Here is a 27,389-nt window from a genome sequence, read left to right on the forward strand (position 1 = left end):
GACTGTGAACGAAGACTACATTGAGTGACTGATCTGGTCAGTAAGGAACAGAGATACAATGGGAGTTGTCCCATCAATGCTTTGTATACAAAAGTGTAGCAGTGCTTTAGCCTCCTGGTGGAGAGACAGGTCCATTGCACCATAGCATACAGGTCACAGTGATGGGTCAGTGATCTAGCATTGGTAATAGATCTTAAAGCACCGTGATACACTGTGTCCAGAGTTTTCAAGATACTTGCTGTGGCCTGCATATAGACAATATCACCCTCATCCAGCACTGATTTAAAAAAAGTGCTTTGAACAAGATGTTTTCTGACTAACATTGAAAAGCAAGATTTGTTCCTGAAACGGAAACCCAATTTCAACTTCCGTTTCTTGGTCAAGTTATCAATGTGAGTTTAAATTGAAACTTTTCATCTAACCAAATCCCAAGATACTGATAGGAGGTGACCCTATCAATTTGCTGGCCTGTTATAGTTAAATACGGCAAGTGACTCTATCTGTTTACTTTCAGGGAAGAGAAAACCATGAACTTTGTTTTCCTTTCATTAAGCACAAGTTTCAATTGGGAAATCTGCTTTTGAATAACATCAAAGGCCAACTGTAAGTCCTGAAAGGCCTTCTAAATACTAGATGCGCTAGAATAAATAATTGTGTCATCAGCATACAGATAGAGATTTGCAGAGTCAACAGTCTTCCCTATATCATTTATATACAGTGTAAAAAGGATCGGACCTAAAATTGAGCCCTGGGGAACTCCTTTTGTAAGCTTTCGAAACTCAGATTTATTAATTTTTTTACCTTTATATAACTAGGCAAGTCAGTTAAGAACAAAGTTTTATTTTCAATGATGGCCTAGGAAAAGTGCCTTGTTCAGGGGCAGATTGACAGATTTTTACCTTGTTAGCTCGGGGATTCGATCTTGCAACCTTTCAGTTACTAGTCCAACGCTCTAACCACTAGGTTCCATACCATCCTTAGCTACACACTGTGTTCTGTCAGAAAGATAGTTTTGGAACCAATCCATCAACACTTAAACCAACCTTTTTAAGTCTATACAACAGCAGGGCATGGTCAACAGTGTCCGAGGCCTTCGATAAGTCAATAAAAAGTGAAACACAGTGATTTGTCTTGTCCTGAGCATCTAGAATATCACCTACAACCTTACTTACAGCAGTAACTGTACTATGCTTGGTTCTAAAACCCGACTGGAATTGAGATAAAACTGAGTTATTATAAAGAAAGTCTTTCAACTGTGAGTTTTCCAAAACTTTTGCCAGTGCAGACAGTTTAGATACGGGACGATAGTTATCCAACTGGGACGTATCTTCACCTTTTATGTAAAGACGTAACATAGGCTGCTTTCCAGACTTTAGGAATGGTATTAATCGCCAATGAAATAATTTAATATATGAGTGAGAGAGGGGCAGCAATGAATTCTGCAACATTTATTTTTTATTTTTTAAATATGGGTTTAATTCATCCGGCCCAGCTGCTTTCTTAATATCAATAGATTTTAGTTCCTTTACAACTTCTGAAAGCTCAATCTCGGTAAAATTAAATGGATGAATCATAGGTCGGCATGTGACAATTTCATTCACAGCCTCATTTGAGATGTTAGGAAGGAGTTCATTATGAAATAAATGTCCAGCTTTAGCAAAATGCTCATTAAACATGTCAAGCAGTTTATTCTTGTCAGTCACATCCATTGAATTTGAGGTCAATTTCAGCAGAAGACCAGAGGAGTTTGTGTTAGCATTCATGGATTTAATGGTTTTCCATAATATCGTCGGGTTATTGAGGTTTGCCTTGGTGGATTCGTAATAGAAGCTAGATTTGCATTTCTGTATTAACAAGGTGCACTTATTTCTCAGTGCCCTGAAGAACTACCATTCAGCCTGGGAATTACTCTTTCTGGCTTTGGCCCATTGTGTATTTCGTTTATGGATCAAATCAGACAATTCCCCTGTAAACCAGGGATTGTCTCTACCTCTTACCCGGTACTTTTTTGAGAGGGGCGTGTTTATCACAGAGAGTAGAAAACATAGAATGAAAATAGGAGAATGCCTCTTCGATATCTGGAATAAGTGCAATCCTATCACAGTTGCATAAAGTTCATGCAGGAATGCCTGCTCACAGAACTTACATCAATAAGTGTTGACTTATAGATATCTTTGGGATTGAGTCTTGTGACTGTATTTATCATTTTAGTAAACTTGAATGTAATGCACAGTCCTCTTATGGCCTCAGAGTTTGGAGATTCCAGTTTAAATCGTCCATAAGGACCATTGCCCCCCCCAACCACGCATCAATTCAGCCAGAGAATCCAGGGATTCTACTTTTGCAGATGGAGGTCTATAACATCCTATCAAATCTAAGTTCACAGCTTTCGATAACTGCAGCTTCAATGCTAAAAACTCATTAGATAAAGACCTTAGTTCAGTAACCACATATATGTCTTTAATATAGATGGCTATACCTCTACTTTGTCGGTCACATTGATAAACATTATAACCATCCAAGCCTATAGACTGATTTAGAACAGATTTCTTAAGCCAGGTCTCGGACAGTACTAAGACATCTGGGTCAGCAGTGTGAACCCAGACTTTTATCATGTAAACTCCTCACATTAATATGCATCAGTCCCAACCCTGATCTAGTTTTAAAATCATTTGGAGTGGGAAGTTCATCCATAGCCAATGGGCCTGGGTTTGAGTGAATGTTTCCTGATCCATAGCCAATGGGCCTGGCTTTGAGTGAATGTTTCCTGATCCATAGCCAATGGGCCTGGCTTTGGGTGAATGTTTCCTGATCTATAGCCAATGGGCTTGGCTTTGGGTGAATGTTTCCTGATCCATAGCCAATGGGCTTGGGTTTGGGTGAATGTTTCCTGATCTATAGCCAATGGGCCTGGCTTTGGGTGAATGTTTCCTGACACCAAAAGCAAAAGAATAATAAAACACCTTGATTTATTTCTTCCTAAAAATCTCTCTGCCCTTAGATTATTTAAAATAATCCAAACTACAGTCATCTGATACAACAAACATAGTTTTTAGCGAGACCAAACCCTGTAGATGAGAACGTTTTATGAACATGTCACAGTAGGAGTCAAATGGTAACACAATCGGATCCCTCTGAAAGACAAAAGCTGCTATACCATCAGTCAAAGTAGAGTTTAGTGGTATCTCTGGGTTAGGGAGATGAGATTGTTTTTGATCACCTAGACTATGCAATGAGCCATAATCCATGTAGGCAGCAATTAAAACTATTTGTACAAAAATACCAATTTTAATCACTGAAACCAACAATTCACTTGTTAGAACGGTCAGCGCGTTCAACAGCCGCTGCAGGAATGTACTGACAGGGATTTCACCCAGTGTGTGGGTCTGGTCAATGCACTCAGTCGCCTCGCAGTAGGCTACCGCACAGTGAGGCAGAGCGGGCCCAGTAGACCGGTCAATCACCGGTGGCTAGTCCACCTGGCAGGGGTATCCTGTGCTAGGAAGCCCAGCGCATCTAGACGTTATGTCACAGCGCAGATACCGACCTCCGGCTTCCACCACACAGCACAGCAAGGCAGGGAGGAGTCAGAAGACTCCGCTAGAATAGCGAAATGCAGATATAGAACCTGACCATCGAGGAGTATCCAAGGCTAGTCGGCCCAACTAGACCGTCAGTCACAGCACAGATGTATTCTCTCTCGGCTTTTAGGGGGTCCACCACACCGGCTTTATCTCCTTGTGTAGAAACCAGCAGATGTCAATGTAACACTTTGATTGCTTTGATCCTGTAGGACATTAGATTTTGCCTGTTGTTTAATGACAACTCTCGCAGCCTTTAACAGTTTTGTAATAAAAACGTGTAACATGAAACAAACAAACAGTGTGACTGACACAACATGCTCAGCAAAACTGACCTGCCTCCATCTTGATTGAATTGTAGTGGGTGGTAAGGATTAAGGTAAGGGTTATGGTTTAGAATAGGGTTAAAACATTTAAAAATGTAACAAGTGCCTAGCACTGGGATTGAGGCCTCAATTCTCAGAACCAAAACGTGCAGTTTAAGCCCTCTCTCTATCCCCATCCAGGCCACGAGCCTTTACCAGATTGTAATGGGCAGTCATGTTGCCGCTACTAGCTGGAATTGAAGGCATCTCCCGAAGACCTGGGGACATGGACAAACGTCGAAAACTGAAGTTGATCTGGTGTGACCTGGCTGGGAATGACATCCCTTAGGCTACCATCAAGTTTATACACAGCAGCACCAACTCTCGGGGCTTTATTCAGTGGAATCTGCATTACAGTATTTTTGTATCTAAACATATGACTTCTCTTGTGGCAAGATCAAATCTCAGAACGATTTTGTGTAGTTTAAAAGCTCACTCCTCAGCTTGATGTCCACTGAATCAAATTGCTAGCTTTTCAGTGGTACGGCTGGCTAAGACGATAGCAGGAGGGCAGTGACGTGTGTTTGCGAGACAGAGGACCTGAGATCCAGTCTTGGTGTGAGCTGGTGAGGGAGGAAGAGGTATTGGTAAGATGGCAGCGTTACACCTGTTACATGTGCATGACCGCTCCTGTAGGAATTGTTGTTGGCTAATATAAAGAAAGATTTGACATTGTCAAGACAGATCAGGACAAATGCTTCCGCTGTAAATGTGTATTCATCAAGTTCTGCCCCGCGCTACTCTCGTCTGTGGTCATTGCACAATAATGAGTCATATGGCAAGGGTTAGGGTGAACAGGGGTAGGACATAACATGGACATCAGAGTTTCCCATAATTACATTCAGTGTTCGCAGACCTGGGTTCAAAAGTGTTTGTTTTCTTTTCAAATATTTTAATATAGCTAGTTTCAAATCGCTCCCCGTCCCTTTACAAATTGGCCGTAACCCCTCAGTGATTGCGTGTTTGAGGGTTCTGGGTAGGACTGTTTGATTTCATGGTTCCAGATGGGCAGGCGTTTGCACTTTTGGGACACCTCCATTGGTTCCATTGTGCAGGGCAGAAACATACCAGTAGTAGTTGATCCCAGGTCTGGTAGTCAGGTCCATTCAGGTCTGGTAGTGGAGATGGCCCAGGACAGAGTTTTGGAAAGCCTGATCTAGAATAGTAAAAAAGAAAAATGGCCCCCCATCAGGAATTGAACCATCTACAAGCGCCACACTCTACGAACTGAGCCAAACAGGAATAGAATAGTGAGACATTATCTGATAATCTAGGTGGTAATTTCCTGTGCCACTGCCAATAGCTGTTTAGCTCTTCTTGAACTCTTTACTTCTTCAATTCAACAGACTGTATGTACAGGATGCTGTTTAAAGAGAAGACATCTAGTCAGTTACTAAGCGCTTGTAATAACTCCCTGTAAAGGGAGGCTTATAAAAGAGATTAGAGGGTTTAGATAAGACATTTCCCCTTCATGCATCACCTCAGAAGCACTGCAGCGTGTGGGAAGAAAGAGGGACAAGAGAGAGAGAGAGAGAGGAGAGGGGGCAGAAAGGGAGAGGGGGGACAGAGAGAGAAAGATGGAGGCAGGGAGAGAGAGAGGGGGGAAGAGGCAGAGAGTGAAAAACAGAGGCAGGGAGAGAGGGGGGAGGCAGAGAGTGAAAAACAGAGGCAGAGAGAGAGAGAGGGGCGGAGGCAGAGAGTAAAAACAGAGGCAGGGAGAGAGAGAGAGGGAAGAGGCAGAGAGAGAGAGAGAGGGGGGGGAAGAGGCAGAGAGTGAAAAACAGAGGCAGAGAGAGAGAGAGGGGCGGAGGCAGAGAGTAAAAACAGAGGCAGGGAGAGAGAGAGAGGGAAGAGGCAGAGAGAGAGAGAGAGAGAGGGGGGGAAGAGGCAGAGAGTGAAAAACAGAGGCAGAGAGAGAGAGAGGGGCGGAGGCAGAGAGTAAAAAACAGAGGCAGGGAGAGAGAGAGAGGGAAGAGGCAGAGAGAGAGAGGGGGGGAAGAGGCAGAGAGTGAAAAACAGAGGCAGACAGAGGGAGAGGGAAGAGGCAGAGAGTGAAAAACAGAGGCAGGTAGAGAGAGAGAGAGGGAGGATGATCAAAGAGCATGGCATAAATTCATCTTGCCCCTCTGAAGGAAGGGCCTTGTGAATGGTGAAGAGATGTGGGTTTATGTCAACACAACTTCCAGAGTTACGGTACCCCATTTCAAACTTCTAAACAGCCAAATACGAACCCCCATGTCACCACGTCCTGTCAGCCGTCAGTCAAACTGCACAATAACAGTGCTGTCATTCACTCGTTAAACCGAGGGTTAAGTTCAGGAATTAATTCCGAGAAGTTAGGGTTAAGGTTTGGGGGTAGGTTTAGGAATTAATTCCAAGGAGTTAGGGTTAAGGTTTGGAGTAAGTTTAGGCTTTCATTCGGGGTGGTAAGGTTAGAGTTTAGGTTTGGGTTGGGTTAGGGTAAAAAACAAACAACAACAAAAAACAAGTGCCTAGCAGTGGGAACGAACCTGCGATGTTCGAAGCCATATATCACAGTTTAGCCCATCCTCAACCGCATTGACAACACCCTTAGTGAATGAGTAATTGTCATGTAAATACATGAACTTGCCATCACATTATTTCACCATTGTAGAAATGTGTGGCAGGCGTGTAATTTACTGGAGCTTGGATTTGTTTATCTACGTAGATACTGTGAATTGCATCAAGAGAGAGAAGCATGTGACAAACATCATGTAGTGGTGCAAAATTCTGGTCATCAACTCAAGACCAGACACCATGCCTCTCAAGACCAGCCACTATGGATCTCAAGACCAGATACTGTGGATCTCAAGACCAGACACTATGGATCTCAAGACCAGACACCATGGATCTCAAGACCAGACACTATGGATCTCAAGACCAGACACTATGGATCTCAAGACCAGACACTGTGAATCTCAAGACCAGACACTGTGGATCTCAAGACCAGACACTGTGGATCTCAAGACCAGACACTGTGGATCTCAAGACCAGACACTATGAATCTCAAGACCAGACACTATGAATCTCAAGACCAGACACTATGGATCTCAAGACCAGACACTATGAATCTCAAGACCAGACACTATGGATCTCAAGACCAGACACTATGGATCTCAAGACCAGACACTATGGATCTCAAGACCAGACACTATGAATCTCAAGACCAGACACTATGGATCTCAAGACCAGACACTATGGATCTCAAGACCAGACACCGTGGATCTCAAGACCAGACGATGTGGATCTCAAGACCAGACGATGTGGATCTCAAGACCAGACACTGTGGATCTCAAGACCAGACACTGTGGATCTCAAGACCAGACACTATGAATCTCAAGACCAGACACTGTGAATCTCAAGACCAGACACTGTGAATCTCAAGACCAGACACTGTGGATCTCAAAACCAGACACATAGTGGCAACAAAAAAAGCAGCCTTTGGGTGCATGGTTTCCTGCTTGTTTATAGCCTTGTACAGTTCAAGTGCGATCTTGTTGTTTTTGTTGTTGTCCTGAGGTGGAATGTGCACACCAGTCACAATAACAGATGAAAACTCTCTCGGGAGCTAGAAGGGTCGGCATTTGAGGTCGAGACTTCCACTGCGCTACAGTCTGCACACCATTTGTTGTTGATGAAGAGACATACCCCTCCCCTCTGGATTTCCATGAATCCAATGTTCTGTCCGCTTAGTGAATGGAGATTCCATCGAGTTGAATAGTGAATGGGGGGTATCTTGTCCGAAGGCCATGTTTCAGAAAAACAGAGACTATTGCAGTTACGAGAGTCCCGTTAATAGTAAATCAGTAATCGGAGGTCATTCATCTAATTATCAAGTACATTGGCTAATAGAATGGAGGGAAGTGGTGGCCGGTTTTCCCTTCTAAGTCTCACCAGGATGCACGCTTTACAACCTCTTTTTTGCCTGACATTACTCTTGGGTAAGATTGGGATGGAGGTACACAAAGAGCCCAGGGCAGATGAGTCGAAGTTGAAGCCGGATTTGAGGGTCGTAACTACTGATCTGATGTTCAAAAAAAGTTCATATAAACGCCAAAATAATCAGAAAATAACAAAGCTGGGTCGGCGCTTGCATGACGGCAACCATACAGCCCTGCTCCATCTTGTTCCAGACTCTAAGCCAGGGATGTGCAACTGGCTTGTAGTAATCATGGTCAAATTTCCAACCAGGGGAGCCCATTGATTTTGTAAGTCACTCTGTAACTGCTCATTTCTCTCTTTCTGTTTTATTCGCAAGGTGGGGTGGTTTAAGGCCTGCTCTGACTGCATGTGTGAGTATGGATGTTGGTACGCAGACTCGCGAGCCACTGCGATGAGTTCAGATTGTTTTTGGCCCCCATCCCTGCTCTAAGAGTTTGACTTTAAAAAGATTCTGCACTCTTAGAAAAAAGGGGTTCCTAAAGGGTTCTTCGGCTGTCCTCATAGGAGAACCCTTTTTGGTTCCAGGTGGAACCGTTTCTTGGTTCCATGTAGAACTCTTTTGGCATTCCATGTAGAACCTTCTGTGTAAAGGGTTCTACATGGAACTCAAAAGGGTTCTACCTGGAACCAAAAGGTTTCTTACCTGGAACCAAAAGGTTACTCAAATGGTTCTCCTATGGGGACAACCGAAGAACCCTTTTAGGTTCTAGAAAGCCCCTTTTTTTTCTAAGAGGGTGTACTATACTACGAAAAGTCTTTCGCTCACTTTATTCCCCTAGAGACACTGTAGAAAGATTCTAAGATTAGATCTTTCGTCACTTGAACTAAAGGTTATATCCATTTAAGCTGCAGCGAGTCATCCTTAATCAAGCGCTGATGTGGAGTTGAGTTTTACTCGCAAATGAAAATCTTCACTTTATTTGTCCCAATAGTTACTTTCTGCCATCTTTTTGTGCTCGCGTCATCAGTTCTACTGAGGAGAAAAGGGGGAGAGTTCTTGTGAAGCCGAAAGCCGTACATGACCGTTTATTCTATTTATTTTAACTTTGGTTGTTGTTGTTGTTGTTGTATAATGCATCTGCAAGGTCTCCCTCGAAGGGAGCGTGCTGAAACTCTAATGACACACACACACTCTAATGCCATTGCCTTTTAGTAGAGCTCAGGGTGATGAAATACATTTGGTTCACCCAACACATACATACACTGGTACACACACGGACACACACACATGCTCCTGATGCCCTCCGCGAACCCAAACAGTGTCCGTGCTAAAACAATTCAACATACATGCTCTCTCTCTCTCTATCTCTCTCTCTCTCTCTCTCTCTCTCTCTCTCTCTCTCTCTCTCTCTCTCTCTCTGCCCCAAAGACATTGCTTATGATCCATATCTCCTTCTCTGTCAAATGAGCAAGGACAAGCAGTTCCCTTTTGGACAAACTTGCAGCAATTCTCTTGTTCTCTTCTCCCTGTAAGTCTTCAGAAACCCCACTTGAAGCCCAAATGTAGGCCTTGAGGATGTCCTCTTGGTCTAATGGGTATGGTGTTGACTTCACGTGCAGGAGACCAGGGTTTGAATCCCACCAGAATTGTATTTATTACTGCACACTGTAGAAAAAAGTTTTTCAGGCAAAAAAAACTAAAATGATTGGACAAGTTCCCTCCTCTGTTTTGGACCATTTTCTTCCATTTGGTGCCTAATCGTCTTGTGTGGACATCCATCCAAATCCTGTCTCATTCACTTGACAATTGGCTCTAAGTAGAAATTATGTTTCCCCTCAGGAGAGGCATTTGTGGGGTGATGGGATGGGGGGGGACTTCTTGTTCTGTCTGTGTCTCTTATCGTGTCGGACAAAGTTTTTAGTAGCTTATGCAGCATTCGTTTTTGTATTTTGATGCTAGCTTAATTGGAAACACAATGTCTCTTTGGAACTCCACCCTTGGTTTTATAAGTGGCAATTGATTTCATCTACTACTCAACCCTTTTTATCGTCTTTCTGAAAGGAAAACTTCCCCAGTCTTTCGAACGGTAAAGTGATAATCGAGGCCTTCCATGGCTAGTTGCCTAGTGAATACGACCCAGTAGGGAAATACGTGTAGTTCAACTAGTAATTTAATACGATTTTTGAAGTAGCTTAGTGTTAGTTAAACACATTTTCAAATCTTGGTAGTGTTTTCAGTAGTTGGCAAGAAAATAAAATAAGGGTTAAGGAAGCAACAATTTTCTTTTTTTTTCAGCAGCAGACCTGAATAATTCTCACTTGACATTTTTTGATAGGCTACGTTACACATTCTGTGAACTTCTGACTTCTGTCTTTCAATTTGTAGTCTATGACATTTTCAGATTTAGATATGATAAGTTATCACAATGTAGTTTTGATGTAGTGTAACTACTATTTTCAAAGTAACTTTGGTTAAATAAACTATATTTTCTGAAGGGTAGATTTAGTGTAGCTTCATTTATGCTAGTGTGAAGTAATTGGTAACTTAGTAAACTATATTTCCAGGGTTGGTCCCCCGCAACCATTCAAATACATTGGACATTCCACTGAATAATGTGATGTGGTAGAGAAAGTAAGGAGGACTAGTGCCTCCAACTCCCCTGGAGAGATTTTGGGAATCAGTTTAACCAGCTATGCTCAAGTCAGCTAACCCAGACCAGTCCCAAATGACTTACTATTTTTCCTACTGGTAAATTATGGCACAAATATTTTGGGATATTCATTTAGACTTCCTTAACTTCTTCTTTAGACTTTTTACAAGGTCTACAAGGTGGGATTGATCTTGTAGCATTTCTCAATGTCATTCACCATCATGTATGTGGTGTATAGCAGTGGTGGTCGGTGCCGTTTAAGATGAGGGAGGACACATTTATTTTTTCTTGAACACGGCCTTATTTCTATTACAGCATATTGGATGACTGTCATTCATATTCCATTCACCCAGTTCAATGTAACAGTGATATGTTTAGGTTACTACACGATACTCTAATTGTCCCTATAGCCAATCACGAGGTTGATACAACCTAGCCTATGAATGAAAGTTTACAACGTAGGTGCACACGTAGGTCGAGAGACAAATGTAAGGTGACAGACAGTGACACATGGACAGACGGTGACACATTCAATACTGTCTTGCACACTCTTGCCTGCATCTAGCTGATCTAGGGTGTAATCATTAGTCCAGCAGTTTCAAATGAGAGTTTCTATTGGACAAATTCAGGTATGTTTATCCCCGTTTCGTTTGCTTTTGTTTAAGAAACGTTTTTCAACAGAATCGGCGTAATGAATACACTTCTGATCACAGATAAACGTGGTTTATGCCTCCCGAGTTGCGCAGCGGTCTAAGGCACTGCATCGCAGCGCTTAAAGCATCACTATAGTTTGACCCGGAGACCCATGAGGCGGTGCACAATAGGCCAGCGTAGTCCGTGTTAGGGGAGGGTTTGGCCGGCTGGGATTTCCTTGTCCCATCGCGCTCTAACGACTCCTTGTGGCGGGCCGTGCACCTGCAAGCTGGACGGTGTTTCCTCCAACACATTGGTGCGCCTGGTTTCCGGGTTAAGCGAGCAGTGTGTCGAGAAGCAGTGTGGCTTGGCAGGCTCTCGACCTTCGCCTCTCCCGAGTCCGTACGAGAGTTGAAACTGAAAAAAAAGGACAATCTCTCTCTCTCTATCTCTCTCTTGCTTCTCCTTCATTTTGTAATAAATTAATTTGTTCAAAAGATTTTATGCACTGCAGTGCTAACTAGTTGTAGCTTATGCTTTCAGTTCTAGATTAATTATTTGTACCTTTGATTGGGTGGACAACATGTCAGTTCATGCTGCAAGAGCTCTGATAGGTTGGAGGACGACCTCCAGAGGTTGTCATATCTACTATGTAGGTCTATGGAACGGGGTGAGAACCATGAGCCTCCTAGGTTGTGTATTGAAGTCAATGTACCAAGGGGAGGACAGAAGCTAGCTGTCCTCCGGCTACACCATGATGCTACCCTGCAGAGTGCTGTTGAGGCTACTGTAGACCTTCATTGCAAAACAGTGTGTTTTAGTCAATTATTTGGTGACGTGAATATAGTTAGTCTAGTTTTATCTAAAAAAGGATAACTTTTTAAATGTTAAATTTTTTTTTTTTTAATGAAATTCACTGAGGAGGGTTCTCCCCTTCCTCCTCTGAGGAGCCTCCACTGGTGTATAGGCCTAATACTGAATGCCAAGCAAACGCCATTGTAATGCTGTGCAGCTGGAGTATTCTCTTCATATAGCTGCCCACAGGCATAACGCTCTTTTAGCTCTTACAGTAAGAGCAAACAAAGGCTTCTGGAAGTGAGCAGACTGCTGATGTCATTTCTACACAACTCAAAAGGCATGGGCTGTACCAGGAGCTACAGTAAGTCACACAGAGACAATGAGAGAAGGTTTTCTCCACGTTGATATGAGCAGACAAATCGCTCCCAGGGAATCTGCGGATTGAGCGGTTCTGTATTATACGACTGCTTCCTTGTTCCTTTGAGCATCTAAAAGGAAGTGTCCACTTGTGTTATTACTGCTTGTCATCATATACGCAAGCCGTGGCATGAGAATGTTCATCCTTACATTTATTCTCTTTCTACACCCCACCCTCTTTCTCCCTCTCCCTCTCCCCCTCCCCTCTCTTTCTCCCTCTCTCCCTCCCCTCTCTTTCTCACTCTCCCCCTCCCTTCTCTTTCTCCCTCTCCCCTCCCCTCTCTTTCTCCCTCCCTCTCCCCCTCCCCTCTCTTTCTCTCTCTCCCCCTCCCTTCTCTTTCTCCCTCTCTCCCTCCCCTCTCTTTCTCCCTCTCCCCCTCCCTTCTCTTTCTCCCTCTCTCGCTCCCCTCTCTTTCTCCCTCTCCCCCTCCCCTCTCTTTCTCACTCTCCCCCTCCCTTCTCTTTCTCCCTCTCCCCTCCCCTCTCTTTCTCCCTCCCCCTCTCCCTCTCCCCCTCCCTTCTCTTTCTCTATCTCCCCCTCCCTTCTCTTTCTCCCTCTCTCCCTCCCCCTCCCCTCTCTTTCTCCCTCTCCCCCTCCCTTCTCTTTCTCCCTCTCTCGCTCCCCTCTCTTTCTCCCTCTCCCCCTCCCCTCTCTTTCTCACTCCCCCTCTCCCCCTCCCTTCTCGTTCTCTATCTCCCCCTCCCTTCTCTTTCTCCCTCTCTCCCTCCCCCTCCCTTCTCTTTCTCCCTCTCTCCCTCCCCTCTCTTTCTCCCTCTCCCCCTCCCTTCTCTTTCTCCCTCTCCCCCTCCCCTCTCTTTCTCCCTCTACCCCTCCCCTCTCTTTCTCCCTCTCCCCTCCCCTCTCTTTCTCCCTCCCCCCCCTCTCTTTCTCCCTCCCCCCCCCTCTCTTTCTCTCTCTCTCCCTCCCCCTCCCCTCTCTTTCTCCCTCTCCCCCTCCCCTCTCTTTCTCCCCCTCTCCCTCCCCCTCCCCTCTCTTTCTCCCTCTCTCCCTCCCCCTCCCCTCTCTTTCTCCCTCTCCCCTCTCTTTCTCCCTCTCCCCTCTCTTTCTCCCTCTCCCCTCTCTTTCTCCCTCTCCCCCTCCCTTCTCTTTCTCCCTCTCCCCCTCCCCTCTCTTTCTCCCTCTCCCCCTCCCTTCTCTTTCTCCCTCTCCCCCTCCCTTCTCTTTCTCCCTCTCCCCCTCCCCTCTCTTTCTCCGTCTCCCCCTCCCCTCTCTTTCTCATTCTTTCTGATAGGCTCCAATTATCAACTGCAGGTGTGAAGTAGACGTGTTCTGACACCTTGGCAACCAGCAATCACAATCCGTCCGTCTGTCTGCTGAAGGATACACTTGCTCGTTAAACACCACCTGGAGTGTCTCTTCTGTTCAACCCTCCAGTTACTCAGTGAATGGTGGACAACGCTGGTGGATGGTGGGACAACGCTTCTTCTTGAGTCTTTTCCAGTAAAATTTCAACAAACAAATTGTATCACAAAGATGCGACTGAACTGTCCCCCCATGTGGAGTGTGATTAGCGTGTTGATTGTTCTCGTACCCATTTGGGAGATGGGCTGCTCTGGCCTGACCTTGAACTCAGTGCCCCTGCATCAGGTCAGGATGTACCAAAGGAGCGGCGAAGGGGGGGCACACCACAGGCAGAGGCGCAGCTGGGTGTGGAACCAGTTCTTTGTGCTGGAGGAGTACATGGGGGACGAGCCACTCTACGTGGGCAAGGTAAGAGTTTCTGGGGGTATTACTACAGTAAATAGGTGGATGTGTGACTGTGCTAATATGGAAAACGTGCAGGTCGATTGGGTGAAGTACATAAATATAAAAAAAGGAGTTCATGCTACTTGTGTTATTCAACATTTCTGTACGTTTTTATGCATTTGTTAGAGACGTGAATTCACAGGAAGGATATATGAGCAACAGAGAAACGTGTTTCAGAGAGTCTTGGAGTTCACAGGCTTTCGCCGATCTCCGTGATCTGCTCGTGTAACAAACCTCTTGATAAATGACTGCAAGAAGAGTACAGAGGTTTTTTAAATAGCCAGGGTAAAAACAAGTTCAGGGGTTTATTTAGTGAGAAGAAACTTTCAGAAGGTTTGCTCGTAGAGCTGACAGTATCCCCATTCTACATGACAGACGACCATTCCTGCAAAATGGCTTTCTATCTGAACACTCCTTAAAATGGCATCCTCCTGAACCAGGCCCCTGGTGTCCACTTACGTCTCCTGCTTAAAGGTCTGACAACAATTCTGGTTTTTGATAGGGCACCTCCAACGTGAAGTAATGAATGGACTTCCGTGATACGTGATTGTGGCAGCTAAACCGAATGGCTGGTATATATATCCACCAGGAAGAGGAAGCTCTGATTGTTACACAATACAAGGAGGGGGGGGGGGGCGTTCCTTCTGTTAATTTATCTTTCTTTGGGATTGGCGGCGTGCTAGGGACCCCATGCTGCTCCCTCAGTGCACGGTCCCGTGTGTATGGAGCTTGCAACGCCAGCGTTGTGGGTTTGATTCCCATGGGGGGGGACCAGTACGGTGGGAAAAAAAGTCTGAAGATGTTTCCACTCACTACTGTAAGTTGTACTGGATAAGAACTTTATAACAACAACAAAAAATGCGATAATACTTCAATGACTATTGTTGAATGGCACTGAGTTGGCAAATCAGAGGCATTGTTGTAAAGCTACGTAGAGCAACAGGGAAGTCTGTATCAGCTACGAAGACTGAAGATCCTTCCACTTAGCAGGAATGACACAGGCTGTAGAAGAATTTACATATTCTTAACTCTTAATCAACTCTACCATAGGCTATAGAATATAAAAGACGGCTACTTAAACGGTGACATTTTGTTAAGGCTCACGCTTATTCTCGTTTTACGATCTGAAAGAAAAGCAGAACAGCAACTGTAGCGAGAGAGTCCTCTGGAACGCGGCTGAGAGTGTATTTGATTCGCCCAGTCAAATCTGCGCTGACGAGTTCGTTGCTATCAAAGCCTTTCTTTATCTATTCAATTGCTTTCAGTATTCACACAGCTCTCATATGTAGATGGCAAAGGGGCACACAGATGAACATGTCTCTTTCATTTGTGAATCCTGAGAGGTTCTTTGAACACGCGTGTCTCTCATGGTGGGGGGGAGGGGGGTGAATCTAACGAGCGATGCCTTACACATAAATGAATCTTGAACATGAAAAAGGGGAGGACAACACTAGGAAGCCAAGAACGTAACCATTTCTGCAGTTCTGAGCCCCTTAATCTCTTCTGCACTTATTTAAATCCTTTCAGTCAGCGTATTGTCAGGCCTCGGGATACAAACCTAAATATCAGTCAGAGTATTGTCAGGCCTCAGGATACAAACCTCATATCAGTCAGCGTATTGTCAGGCCTCGGGATACAAACCTACTTCAATGTGTCAAACTATACTATTTTTACTGACTGACAAAGGATTGCCACCCTACAGATGTTTACAATTCAAAATGTACAACACAATATAAGGTTAAGGTAGAGCATAGAGATAGATGTATTCTCTGTAGAGCTAATCTGCAGTTGTCATAAATATATTTAAATGTTTTATAATACATATACAGTATATATTGTTTGGTGTAGTTTACAGTACATATTGTTAGGTGTAGTTTACAAAATATATTGTCAGGTGTAGTTTACAGTATATATTGTTAGGTGTAGTTTACAGTATATATTGTTAGGTGTAGTTTACAGTATATATTGGTAGGTTTAGTTCACAGCATATATTGTTCAGTTTAGTTTACATTATATGTTATTAGGTATAGTTTACAGTACATATTGTTAGGTGTAATTTACAGCATATATTGTCAGGTGTAGTTTACAGTATGTTGTCAGGTGTAGTTTACAGCAGGTTACCAGGTGTAGTTTACAGCATATATTGTCAGGTGTAGTTTACAGCATGTTGTCAGGTGTAGTTTACAGTATGTTGTCAGGTGTAGTTTACAGCAGGTTGCCAGGTGTAGTTTACAGCATATATTGTCAGGTGTAGTTTACAGCATGTTGTCAGGTGTAGTTTACAGTATGTTGTCAGGTGTAGTTTACAGCAGGTTGCCAGGTGTAGTTTGCAGCATGTTGCCAAGTGTAGTTTACAGCATATATTGTCATGTGTAGTTTACAGCATGTTGTCAGGTGTAGTTTACAGTATGTTGTCAGGTGTAGTTTACAGCATGTTGTCAGGTGTAGTTTACAGCAGGTTGTCAGGTGTAGGTTACAGTCTGTTCTCAAGTGTAGTTTACAGCAGGTTGTCAGGTGTAGGTTACAGTCTGTTGTCAGGTGTAGTTTACAGCAGGTTGTCAGGTGTAGTTTACAGCAGGTTGTCAGGTGTAGTTTACAGCAGGTTGTCAGGTGTAGTTTACAGCAGGTTGTAAGGTGTAGGTTACAGTCTGTTGTCAGGTGTAGTTTACAGCAGGTTGTAAGGTGTAGTTTACAGCAGGTTGTCAGGTGTAGTTTACAGCAGGTTGTAAGGTGTAGTTTACAGCAGGTTGTCAGGTGTAGTTTACAGCAGGTTGTCAGGTGTAGGTTACAGTCTGTTGTCAGGTGTAGTTTACAGCAGGTTGTCAGGTGTAGTTTACAGCAGGTTGTCAGGTGTAGTTTACAGCAGGTTGTCAGGTGTAGTTTACAGCAGGTTGTCAGGTGTAGTTTACAGCAGGTTGTCAGGTGTAGTTTACAGCAGGTTGTCAGGTGTAGGTTACAGTCTGTTGTCAGGTGTAGTTTACAGCAGGTTGTTAGGTGTAGGTTACAGTCTGTTGTCAGGTGTAGTTTACAGCAGGTTGTTAGGTGTAGTTTACAGCAGGTTGTCAGGTGTAGGTTACAGTCTGTTGTCAGGTGTAGTTTACAGCAGGTTATCAGGTGTAGTTTACAGCAGGTTGTCAGGTGTAGGTTACAGTCTGTTGTCAGGTGTAGGTTACAGTCTGTTGTCAGGTGTAGGTTACAGTCTGTTGTCAGGTGTAGTTTACAGTCTGTTGTCAGGTGTAGTTTACAGCAGGTTATCAGGTGTAGTTTACAGCAGGTTGTCAGGTGTAGGTTACAGTCTGTTGTCAGGTGTAGTTTACAGTAGGTTGTCAGGTGTAGTTTACAGTCTGTTGTCAGGTGTAATTTCTGCCACATTGTGTATGCCTATCCAGTCCTTTTAGAACTGCAAAGGGGGAATCAAGAGTGACCTTGGATAGGAGGTTGGGTCTAGGGGTCAGTTTGGGATTGGGCCATTTCGGTTTTGTTTACTGAGTCAACTCTGCCTGTCTTCATCCAGATGGCTTGTCTGTCGGCAATTGTAACATATAGCAGACACATCTCCCTGTGTTTTGTGTTCTGGAGTCAGCGGATGGCTGTTCTGGTACTCAACATTTTTCCCTTGTTGACCTCTCCACCTTTCCTTCCCCTTCAACCTCAATCCACCCGGGTTTCACATTCATGTTTCAGTGGACACCGAGTCTTCCCTCAGACCCCCCCCGAAGCAGAGGCATATAGCACTTAGCCTATATCAAAGTGCTCTAAAAGTCTGCTCTAGTGCTGAGCGGTGTTACAGTACTTCATAGAGCCATGACTACATGGAACTCTATTCCACATCAGGTAACTGATGCAAGCTGTCACGTTCCTGACCTATTTCTGTTAATTTGTTGTATGTGTTAGTTGGTCAGGACGTGAGTTTGGGTGGGCATTCTATGTTTTCTGTTTCTATGTTGGTTTATGGGTTGCCTGGTATGGCTCTTAATTAGAGGCAGGTGTTTGGCGTTCCTCTAATTAAGAGTCATATTTAGGTAGGTGTTTTCACAGTGTTCGTTGTGGGTGGTTGTCTCCTGTGTCAGTGTTTGTCGCACCATACGGGACTGTTCGGTTTGTGTTGTACATCGTCATTTTATGTGTAGGCTATTTTTCCCTGTTCGTGCGTTCTCGTGTTTAAATGTAAGTTCGTCGTTCAGGTCTGTCTACACCGTTTGTTGTTTTTGTTAGTTTAGTCAAGTTCGTGTTTTCTTTAATAAATTATGTGTTCAAACTCCGCTGCGCCTTGGTTCCCTCAATACTCCTCCTTTTCGGTTGAAGAGGAGGAGGACCACCGTTACACAAGCAGTAGAATAAGATTAAAAAAACAAAAATATAAAAATACACCCTATGGAACAGCGGGGAGTGTGAAGAGACACACACAGAGGCACAGACACTTGCTTACACAAACAGATGCTATATCACACGCACTCTACACACACGGACACATGGATGTTGTTTTGTAGATACAGTATGTGGTACTAGAGTAGTGGAAACAGTTTGGGGAAGGCGCTTTCCTGTTTCAGCATGACATTTGCCCCCCGTGCACAAAGCGAGGTCCATACAGAAATGGTTTGTCGAGACCGGTGTAAAAGAACTTGACTGGCCTGCACAGAGTCCTGACCTCAACCACATCGAACACCTTTGGGATGAATTGGAACGCCGACTGCGAGCCAGTCCTAATCGCCCAACATCGGTGCCTGACATCACTAACGCTCTTGGGGCTGAATGGAAGCAATTCCTCGCAGCAATGTTCCAACATCTAGTGGAAAGCCTTCCCAGAAGAGTGGAGGCTGTTATAGCAGCAAAGGGGGGATCAACTCCATATTAATGCCCATGATTTTGGAATGAGATGTTCAACAAGCAGTTGTCCACAGACTTTTGGTCATGTAGTGTAACTACCTTAACATTGCTGGACCCCAGGAAGAGTAGCTGCTGCCTTGGCAGGAACTAACGGGGATCCATAATAAACCCCAGGAAGAGTAGCTGCTGCCTTGGCAGGAACTAATGGGGATGTTTAAGAAATACAAATACTGGTGGTATATATAGGCCCATGACTGCCTGAGAGATGCATCATCAGGACGGGAGGCAATCGTCTGCGTTGGGTTTGTCATTTTTTCAGGCAGTCGACTCATGCTCGATATTGTCGCATTGTGGTCATAGAGTCGGGATCATTATGACACCATTATGACATACACGCTCACGACAAGTCTTTATGACGGCATCATAATGCATTAGACCCGTAGGCTGTAACAACAGTGTTACCAAAGTAACAACCTAGATACAGTGGTCCTACAGAGCTGCTCTGCTCTTATCAGAAGCTCATTCTAGGCTTAGTCAGAGTCATCACAAAGCACAGTGGGGGTTGGGGTTGAGTCTTGGTGACATTCAGCCCACACGAGTGCCTCCACATTGAGACTCGAGGGGGATCATTGAAAATGGACAGACATGAGCAGTCGTTGTGATTGACTCATGCCACAGTAGTGTTCTTGAAATGAATTGAGGTAAAATGGCATTTAGTTTTTAAACGCCATATACATGGAACAAATTTCGGGAATACTCTAGTGCCTTTCGTAAATGACATGTTCACAGAGGAAATTACATTTTATAATATTTTTTATTTTATTTCTGATGCTCCTGCCTTTGATTGTTATAATTGTGTCTTTAATTCCTTATTTCTTATGCCAAAAAGCATTTTGTGAATCAGGGATGCTTTGTAAAAGAGACATTGGTCTCAATGGGATTGAAAATAATTGTCTGAGCCCGTCAGAAGTAAAGGAAATGAGACAAAACAAGCTCAAAAGAGTCTCACAGCCAGTCACCCTAACCTGTCAGTCGAGTTCCAACAGATCACATGCACTTGAATTTCCATTCATTCGACTCAATTGTCTGAAGACAAGGACCAAGTGGAGTGTACCTCACAACAAACGACTCACGGCTCTTTTGTAGATATTTTTGTCTTTGGGTCATTCCACAAAAAAAGAGTGTCTTTTGCATCCCTTTGATATTTTAAGTAGAAATTGTGCACCAATATTGAATTTATAAAGCCTGTTATATTAAATGAAGTGCCCTTTAATATAGACCACATGGAGATTTAAATAAACCAGATTTCTTTTGTATGAATAAAGACTTGCTAAAGTGCCAAAATTCAGCATTTTGACATTTATTTATTTCATGTGATTAGTGATTCATTTACGTTTGTCCCTCATTTTAAGGTCAACCCTGTTGCGTGAACTGAACTCTCGTTTTAATATGGTGAAACTATTCCTTTTTCAATATTGTTAACATTATGATAATACCCTTTTAGTGTAAGAGCCGTTTGAAAAGACCTGCTGAAATTTCTGCCTGTTTTGGTGGGATGGAGTTTTTTGGTCTGCCTGATGACATCAACAACATTTTAATGATTCATCAAGGCATATACGGTCAAAAAGATCAATTATACAGAAGAAATATATGAATGCAACATGGGTGGGCCTATGCCCTCCCAGGCCCACCCATGGCCGTGCCCTTGCCCAGAAGTGGAATCCATAGTTTAGGGCCTAATTTATTTATTTAAATTGATTGATTTCATTCTTATGAACTGTAACTCAGTAAAATCGTTGAAGTTGTTGCATGTTACATTCATATATTTTTTCTGTATCATTGATCTTTTTGACCGTATATACCTTGATGAATCATATGCATATTTCCCAATGCTGGAACCCCACTGCTAAAAGCAGCTACCAAGACCAAGAGGGTCTCTGAACCTCTCCACGTCTCCATACCGATCTGATTACCTGATTGCAAGGTGACTGAAATTAGTGTCAGTAGTAACCTTGTCAAAGGCTGGTTAATATGTAGGCTACATGGTGAGCTGCAACCTTAATAAGACAGCTGAAGCAGGGTTTAATATCGTGCCGCAATTATTAAAACATGCGCCCTCCAGGTCTCAAGAGGGCGCTAAGTAATATTGATAGTTATTATGGATGCGCATGGCTGGAGAATATGTAAGTCGCTGAGGGGGTTGTAATTATTACAGGGCCTTGCTAGGAATGGCTGTGGCCTGAGCCAGGATCCGGAGCTGTTAATTGGTGCACTCGGCATTTGAGGGTATTCCCCTTGGGGAATGTAAACCCAAGCTTCAGTCACTTTTAAAGCTGCGTACAAACTCAAACACAGAGTCAAACTTCCCAAGTTAATGCTTATATGGTCACAGCAGGCTGGTACTTTTATTTTATTTTTTAATTAACCTGTATATGTCCACTTCCTCCAATAAGCCTAAAATAAAAAGCTCTTTCAAAATGGATACAGTTTCTCAGGCCGGAGCATCCTGGCCTGAGCTAATCGCATTTTCCCCTATCCTCCCCTTGATGTCCCGTTCACTCTCGAGGGGAAGCATTTTCCACTATCGTTCCCTACTCCACATGAATGATTCCCCCCTCTCACCCTCTTATCCTCACCACATTAATGATTCCCCCTCTCACCCTCACCACATTAATGATTCCACCCTCTCACCCTCTCATCCTCACCACATTAATTATTCCCCCCTCTCACCCTCACCACATTAATGATTCCACCCTCTCACCCTCTCATCTTCACCACATAAATTATTCTCCCCTCTCACCCTCTCATCCTCACCACAATAATGATTCCCCCCTCTCACCCTCTCACCCTCTCATCCTCTCATCCTCACCACATTAATGATTCCCCCCTCTCACCCTCTCACCCTCATCACATTAATGATTCCCCCTCTCACCCTCTCCACATTAATGATTCCCCCCTCTCACCCTCTCACCCTCACCACATTAATGATTCCACCCTCTCACCCTCTCATCCGCACCACATTAATGATTCCACCCTCTCACCCTCTACACATTAATGATTCCACCCTCTCACCCTCTCACCCTCTCCACATGAATGATTCCCCCCTCTCACCCTCTCATCCTAACCACATTAATGATTCCCCCCTCTCACCCTCTCATCCTCACCACATTAATGATTCCACCCTCTTACCCTCACCACATTAATGATTCCCCCCGCTCACCCTCTCATTCTCACCACATTAATGATTCCCCCCTCTCACCCTCTCATCCTCACCACATTAATGATTCCACCCTCTCACCCTCTCATCCTCACCACATTAATGATTCCCCCCTCTCACCCTCTCATCCTCACCACATTAATGATTCCACCGTCTCATCCTCACCACATTAATGATTCCCCCCTCTCATCCTCACCACATTAATGATTCCACCCTCTCACCCTCTCATCCTCACCACATTAATGATTCCCCCCTCTCACCCTCTCATCCTCACCACATTAATGATTCCCCCTCTCACCCTCTCATCCTCACCACATTAATGATCTCCCTCTCTCACCCTCTCATCCTCACCACATTAATGATTCCCCCCTCTCACCCTCTCATCCTCACCACATTAATGATTCCCCCCTCTCACCCTCTCATCCTCACCACATTAATGATCTCCCCCTCTCACCCTCTCATCCTCACCACATTAATGATTCCCCCCTCTCACCCTCTCATCCTCACCACATTAATGATTCCCCCCTCTCACCCTCTCATCCTCACCACATTAATGATTCCCCCCTCTCACCCTCTCATCCTCAACACATTAATGATTCCCCCCTCTCACCCTGATTTTCAGAAACATGAAATCAAACAATCTGAGATAGTAGGGTATAAAAATAAATCAATAAAAAGTGAAAAAAGTGAAAAGATTGTTTGTGCTCCCTTTGTTAATTCCATGTTCTGGATCAACAAGCGCTCTCCCCACCCCAACATCCTATTTGAAGTGTTTCCCAACATGTGAAATGTAACGCTGGGCCTTTTAAATGTAGCTGCCAGTCTCTGGGCTGCTCCACCATTTAATGTAGCTGCCAGTCTCTGGGCTGCTCCACCATTTAATGTAGCTGCCAGTCTCTGGGCTGCTCCACCATTTAATGTAGCTACCAGTCTCTGGGCTGCTCCACCATTTAATGTAGCTACCAGTCTCTAGGCTGCTCCACCATTTAATGTAGCTGCCAGTCTCTGGGCTGTTCCACCATTTAATGTAGCTACCAGTCTCTGGGCTGCTCCACCATTTAATGTAGCTACCAGTCTCTGGGCTGCTCCACCATTTATCTATCTTCCAGTTTCTGGGCTGCTCCACTAGTCTTTGAGCTGCTCCTCCAGTGTCTGGGTTGCTCCACCAGTCTCTGGGTTACTTCTCCAGTCTCTGGGTTACTCCTCCAGTCTCTGGGTTACTTCTCCAGTCTCTGGGCTGCTCCTCCGGTCTCTTGGTTACTCCTCCGGTCTCTAGGCTGCTCCTCCAGTCTCTTGGCTGCTCCAGCAGTCTCTAGGCTGCTCCACCAGTCTCTTGGCTGCTCCACCAGTCTCTGGCTGCTCCACCAGTCTCTGGCTGCTCCAGCAGTCTCTGGGCTGCTCCACCAGTCTCTGGGCTGCTCCACCAGTCTCTGGGCTGCTCCTCCAGTTTCTGGGTTGCTCCACCAGTCTCTGGGCTGCTCCTCCAGTCTCTGGGCTGCTCCTCCAGTCTCTGGGCTGCTCCACCAGTCTCTGGGCTGCTCCAGCAGTCTCTAGGCTGCTCCACCAGTCTCTGGCTGCTCCTCCAGTCTCTGGGCTGCTCCTCCAGTCTCTGGGCTGCTCCTCCAGTCTCTGGGCTGCTCCACCAGTCTCTGGGCTGCTCCACCAGTCTCTGGCTGCTCCACCATTTATCAGAGCAGCAGATGAAAGTCATCAGGTTGGCAATCACCAGCACTTTCTCCTGGCTCATCTTTGAGTGCCACTGCAATAGCCATTCTCTCTCACAGAGACACCCCCCCCCCACACACACACACACACACACACACACACACACACACACACACACACACACACACACACACACACACACACACACACACACACACACACAACCTAATAATGGAGCAAATGAATAGTCTGCCTTTGATATAATTAGGTAGATGGGCTGGTGGCTGTGGCATGAACAAGTTCGTTTAATTCAAGCCAGCCGAGCTCTTTATGTGCCGAAAACGATATGAGCAGACATTTCTGATTCTAACGGCGATGATAAAAGGATAAAAGCTCTGAATTTCATTCGAATGGAGCAGTACCACAAAGCAGTACAATACTATTTGCATTTATATAGCTAGCACTCTTGAGGCGTTCATTTATTCACCCCCCCAAAATATAAGCCAAAAGAATTTCAGACAATGAGACTGCAAGCACACAAGAGTCCAGTGAATCAATCTGAAGCTATCACATTTAAATAAAATCCTTTCCCCCAGGATTCAAATATTTTTTGAAATCATTCAAATATTTTGAACGTTTGCCTGCCTGGAGGTGCCGACTGGGCGGCGTTTGCTGTTTTTTCCGACTATTCTATTGGTTCCATTGCACCATTGCTCAATCAAGCCAAGCTTAAGAATTTGAAAGATTTCAAATAGTATTTAAACCCAGGTCTGCTAAGAACCTGGAGGTATGCTGGGGTAATTATTTTGGTTCTTTCAGATATGTCTGTCTGTTTAGGCATGAGGGGCTCTCCAACAGACTGAAAATAAAATGATGAGATCTGTAGGCGCTTCTCCAACTGAGCTCAGAGCGGAGGAAGACAGCGGTAGCCAATTTCCGTCCTGGATCTGTCGTTTATTGTTAGATGTTATGAACAAAGACTTCAAAGTGAGATGAGGAATGGAGGCCCTGAAATGTCAAGCATTCTTTCTTTTCTCCGTCTCTCTCTCTCTCTCTTTCTCTCTGAGTCTCTCTTTCTCTCTGAGTCTCTCTTTCTCTCTGAGTCTCTCTCTTTCTCTCTGGGTCTCTCTCTTTCTCTCTGGGTCTCTCTCTTTCTCTCTGGGTCTCTCTCTCTTTCTCTCTGAGTCTCTCTTTCTCTCTGGGTCTCTCTCTCTTTCTCTCTGGGTCCCTCTCTCTTTCTCTCTGGGTCCCTCTCTCTTTCTCTCTGGGTCTCTCTCTCTTTCTCTCTGAGTCTCTCTCTTTCTCACTGGGTCTCTCTTTCTTTCTCTCTGAGTCTCTCTTTCTTTCTCTCTGAGTCTCTCTTTCTTTCTCTCTGAGTCTCTCTCTTTCTCTCCCTCGCTCTCTTTCTCTCACCGTCTCTCTCTTTCTCTCTCCGTCTCTTTCTCTCTTTCTCTCTGGGTCTCTCTTTCTTTCTCTCTGGGTCTCTCTCTCTTTCTCTCTGGGTCTCTCTCTCTTTCTCTCTGGGTCACTCTCTCTCTCTGGGTCACTCTCTCTCTCTCTGGGTCACTCTCTCTTTATTTCGCCGTCACTCTCTTTCTCTCTCCATCTCTCTCTCTCTTTCTCATATATCTGTATCTCTTTCTCTCTGGGTCTCTCTATTTCTCTTCTGTCTGTATCTCTTTCTCTCTCCGGGTCTCTCTCTTTCTCTCACCGTCTCTCTCTTTCTCTCTCTGGGTCTCTCTCTCTGGGTCTCTCTCTCTTTCTCTCTGGGTCTCTCTCTCTTTCTCTCTGGGTCTCTCTCTCTTTCTCTCTGGGTCTCTCTCTCTTTCTCTCTGGGTCTCTCTCTCTTTCTCTCTGGGTCTCTCTCTCTTTCTCTCTGGGTCACTCTCTTTATCTCTGGGTCACTCTCTTTATCTCTGGGTCACTCTCTTTCTCTCTGGGTCACTCTCTCTTAATCTCTCGGTCTCTCTCTCTCTCTGAGTCACTCTCTCTTTCTCTCGCCGTCACTCTCTTTCTCTCTCCATCTCTCTCTCTCTTTCTCCTCTTTCTGTTTCTCTTTCTCTCTGGGTCTCTCTCTTTCTCCTCTGTCTGTATCTCTTTCTCTCTGGGTCTCTCTTTCTCCTCTGTCTGTATCTCTTTCTCTCTGGGTCTCTCCCTTTCTCCTCTGTCTGTATCTCTTTCTCTCTGGGTCTCTCTTTCTCCTCTGTCTGTATCTCTTTCTCTCTGGGTCACTCTCTTTCTCTCTGGGTCACTCTCTTTCTCTCTGGGTCACTCTCTTTCTCCTCTTTCTGTATCTCTTTCTCTCCGGGTCTCTCTCTTTCTCCTCTGTCTGTATCACTTTCTCTCCGGGTCTCTGGGTCACACTTTCTCCTCTGTCTGTATCTCTTTCTCTTTCTGTCACTCTCTCTTTCTCTCTCCATTCCTCTCTCTTTTTCTTTGGGTCTCTCTCTCTTTCTCTCTCTGTCTCTCTCTCTTTTTCTCCTCTGTCTGTATCGCTGTCTTTCTGGGTCTTTCTCTCTCTTCTCCTGTCTGTATCTCCTTTCTGAGTCTTTCTCTCTCTTTCCCCTATATCTGTATCTCTTCTCTCCGGGTCTCTCTCTTTCTCCTCTGTCTGTATCTCTTCTCTCCGGGTCTCTCTCTTTCTCCTCTGTCTGTATCACTTCTCTCCGGGTCTCTCTCTCTTTCTCTCTGGGTCTCTCTTTCTCCTCTGTCTGTAACTCTTTCTCTCTGGGTCTCTCTCTCTTTCTCTCTGGGTCTCTCTTTCTTTCTCTCTGGTTCTCTCTCTCTTTTTCTCTGGGTCTCTCTCTCTTTTTCTCTGCATCTCTCTCTTTCTCTCAGGGTCTTTCTTTCTCTCGGGGTCTCTCTCTTTCTCTCTGTCTCTCTGTCTCTCTCTCTTTCTCTCGGTCTCTCTCTCTTTCTCTCGGGGTCTCTCTCTTTCTCCTCTGTCTGTATCACTTTCTCTCTGGGTCTCTCTCTCTTTCTCTCTGTCTCTCTCTCTTTCTCTCTGGGTCTCTCTTTCTCCTCTGTCTGTAGATTTCTCCTCTGGGTCTTTCTTTCTCTGGGTCTCTCTCTCTTTCTCTCGGGGTCTCTCTTTCTCTCTGGGTCTCTCTCTCTTTCTCCTCTGTCTGTATCTCTTTCTCAAGGCCTCTTTCTCTTGCTCTGTCTCTCTCCTCCACAACACAATAAGCTGAGGGCACTACACTCTTAGAAAAAAGGGTTCCAAAAGGGTTCTTTGGCTGTTCCAGGTAAAATCCTTTTTGGTTCCAAGTAGAATCTTTTTTTGTTCCAGGTAGAACTATTTTGGGTTCCATGTACAGTGATTACTCAACTAAAAGTTTTGCAATTATGCTGCGGGACTTAGAGGTAATTTGTGGTTTAGTACGTTACCCTGCGTCACTACTTCATTGCTACAGACCACCACAAGGGGGAGTTAGAGCACTGATTATGCTTTTGGGTCCCAAGGCGCTAATGTGTCTCTAACTGACAATGAATGGGCGACATTAAACCAAATAGAAACTGATAATTGTGCACGGCTGTGTTACACGACTGAGTGTAAGAATTGCT

At 44.7% G+C, this 27,389-nt stretch overlaps 1 protein-coding gene across 1 annotated transcript in view; it reads left to right on the plus strand.

Moving 5' to 3' along the window:
- The first annotated feature begins 13,843 nt into the window (after positions 1-13,843).
- LOC120019926 (cadherin-7-like) overlaps positions 13,844-27,389 on the plus strand; it is a 112,396-nt gene continuing 98,850 nt past the window's right edge. Inside the window, exon 1 of the mRNA XM_038963337.1 lies at positions 13,844-14,080. Coding sequence (XP_038819265.1) covers positions 13,844-14,080 — 237 coding nt within the window. The remainder of the gene's footprint in view (positions 14,081-27,389) is intronic.

This window comes from Salvelinus namaycush, chromosome 25, assembly GCF_016432855.1.
Source record: "Salvelinus namaycush isolate Seneca chromosome 25, SaNama_1.0, whole genome shotgun sequence".
Taxonomy (NCBI): Eukaryota; Metazoa; Chordata; class Actinopteri; order Salmoniformes; family Salmonidae; genus Salvelinus; species Salvelinus namaycush.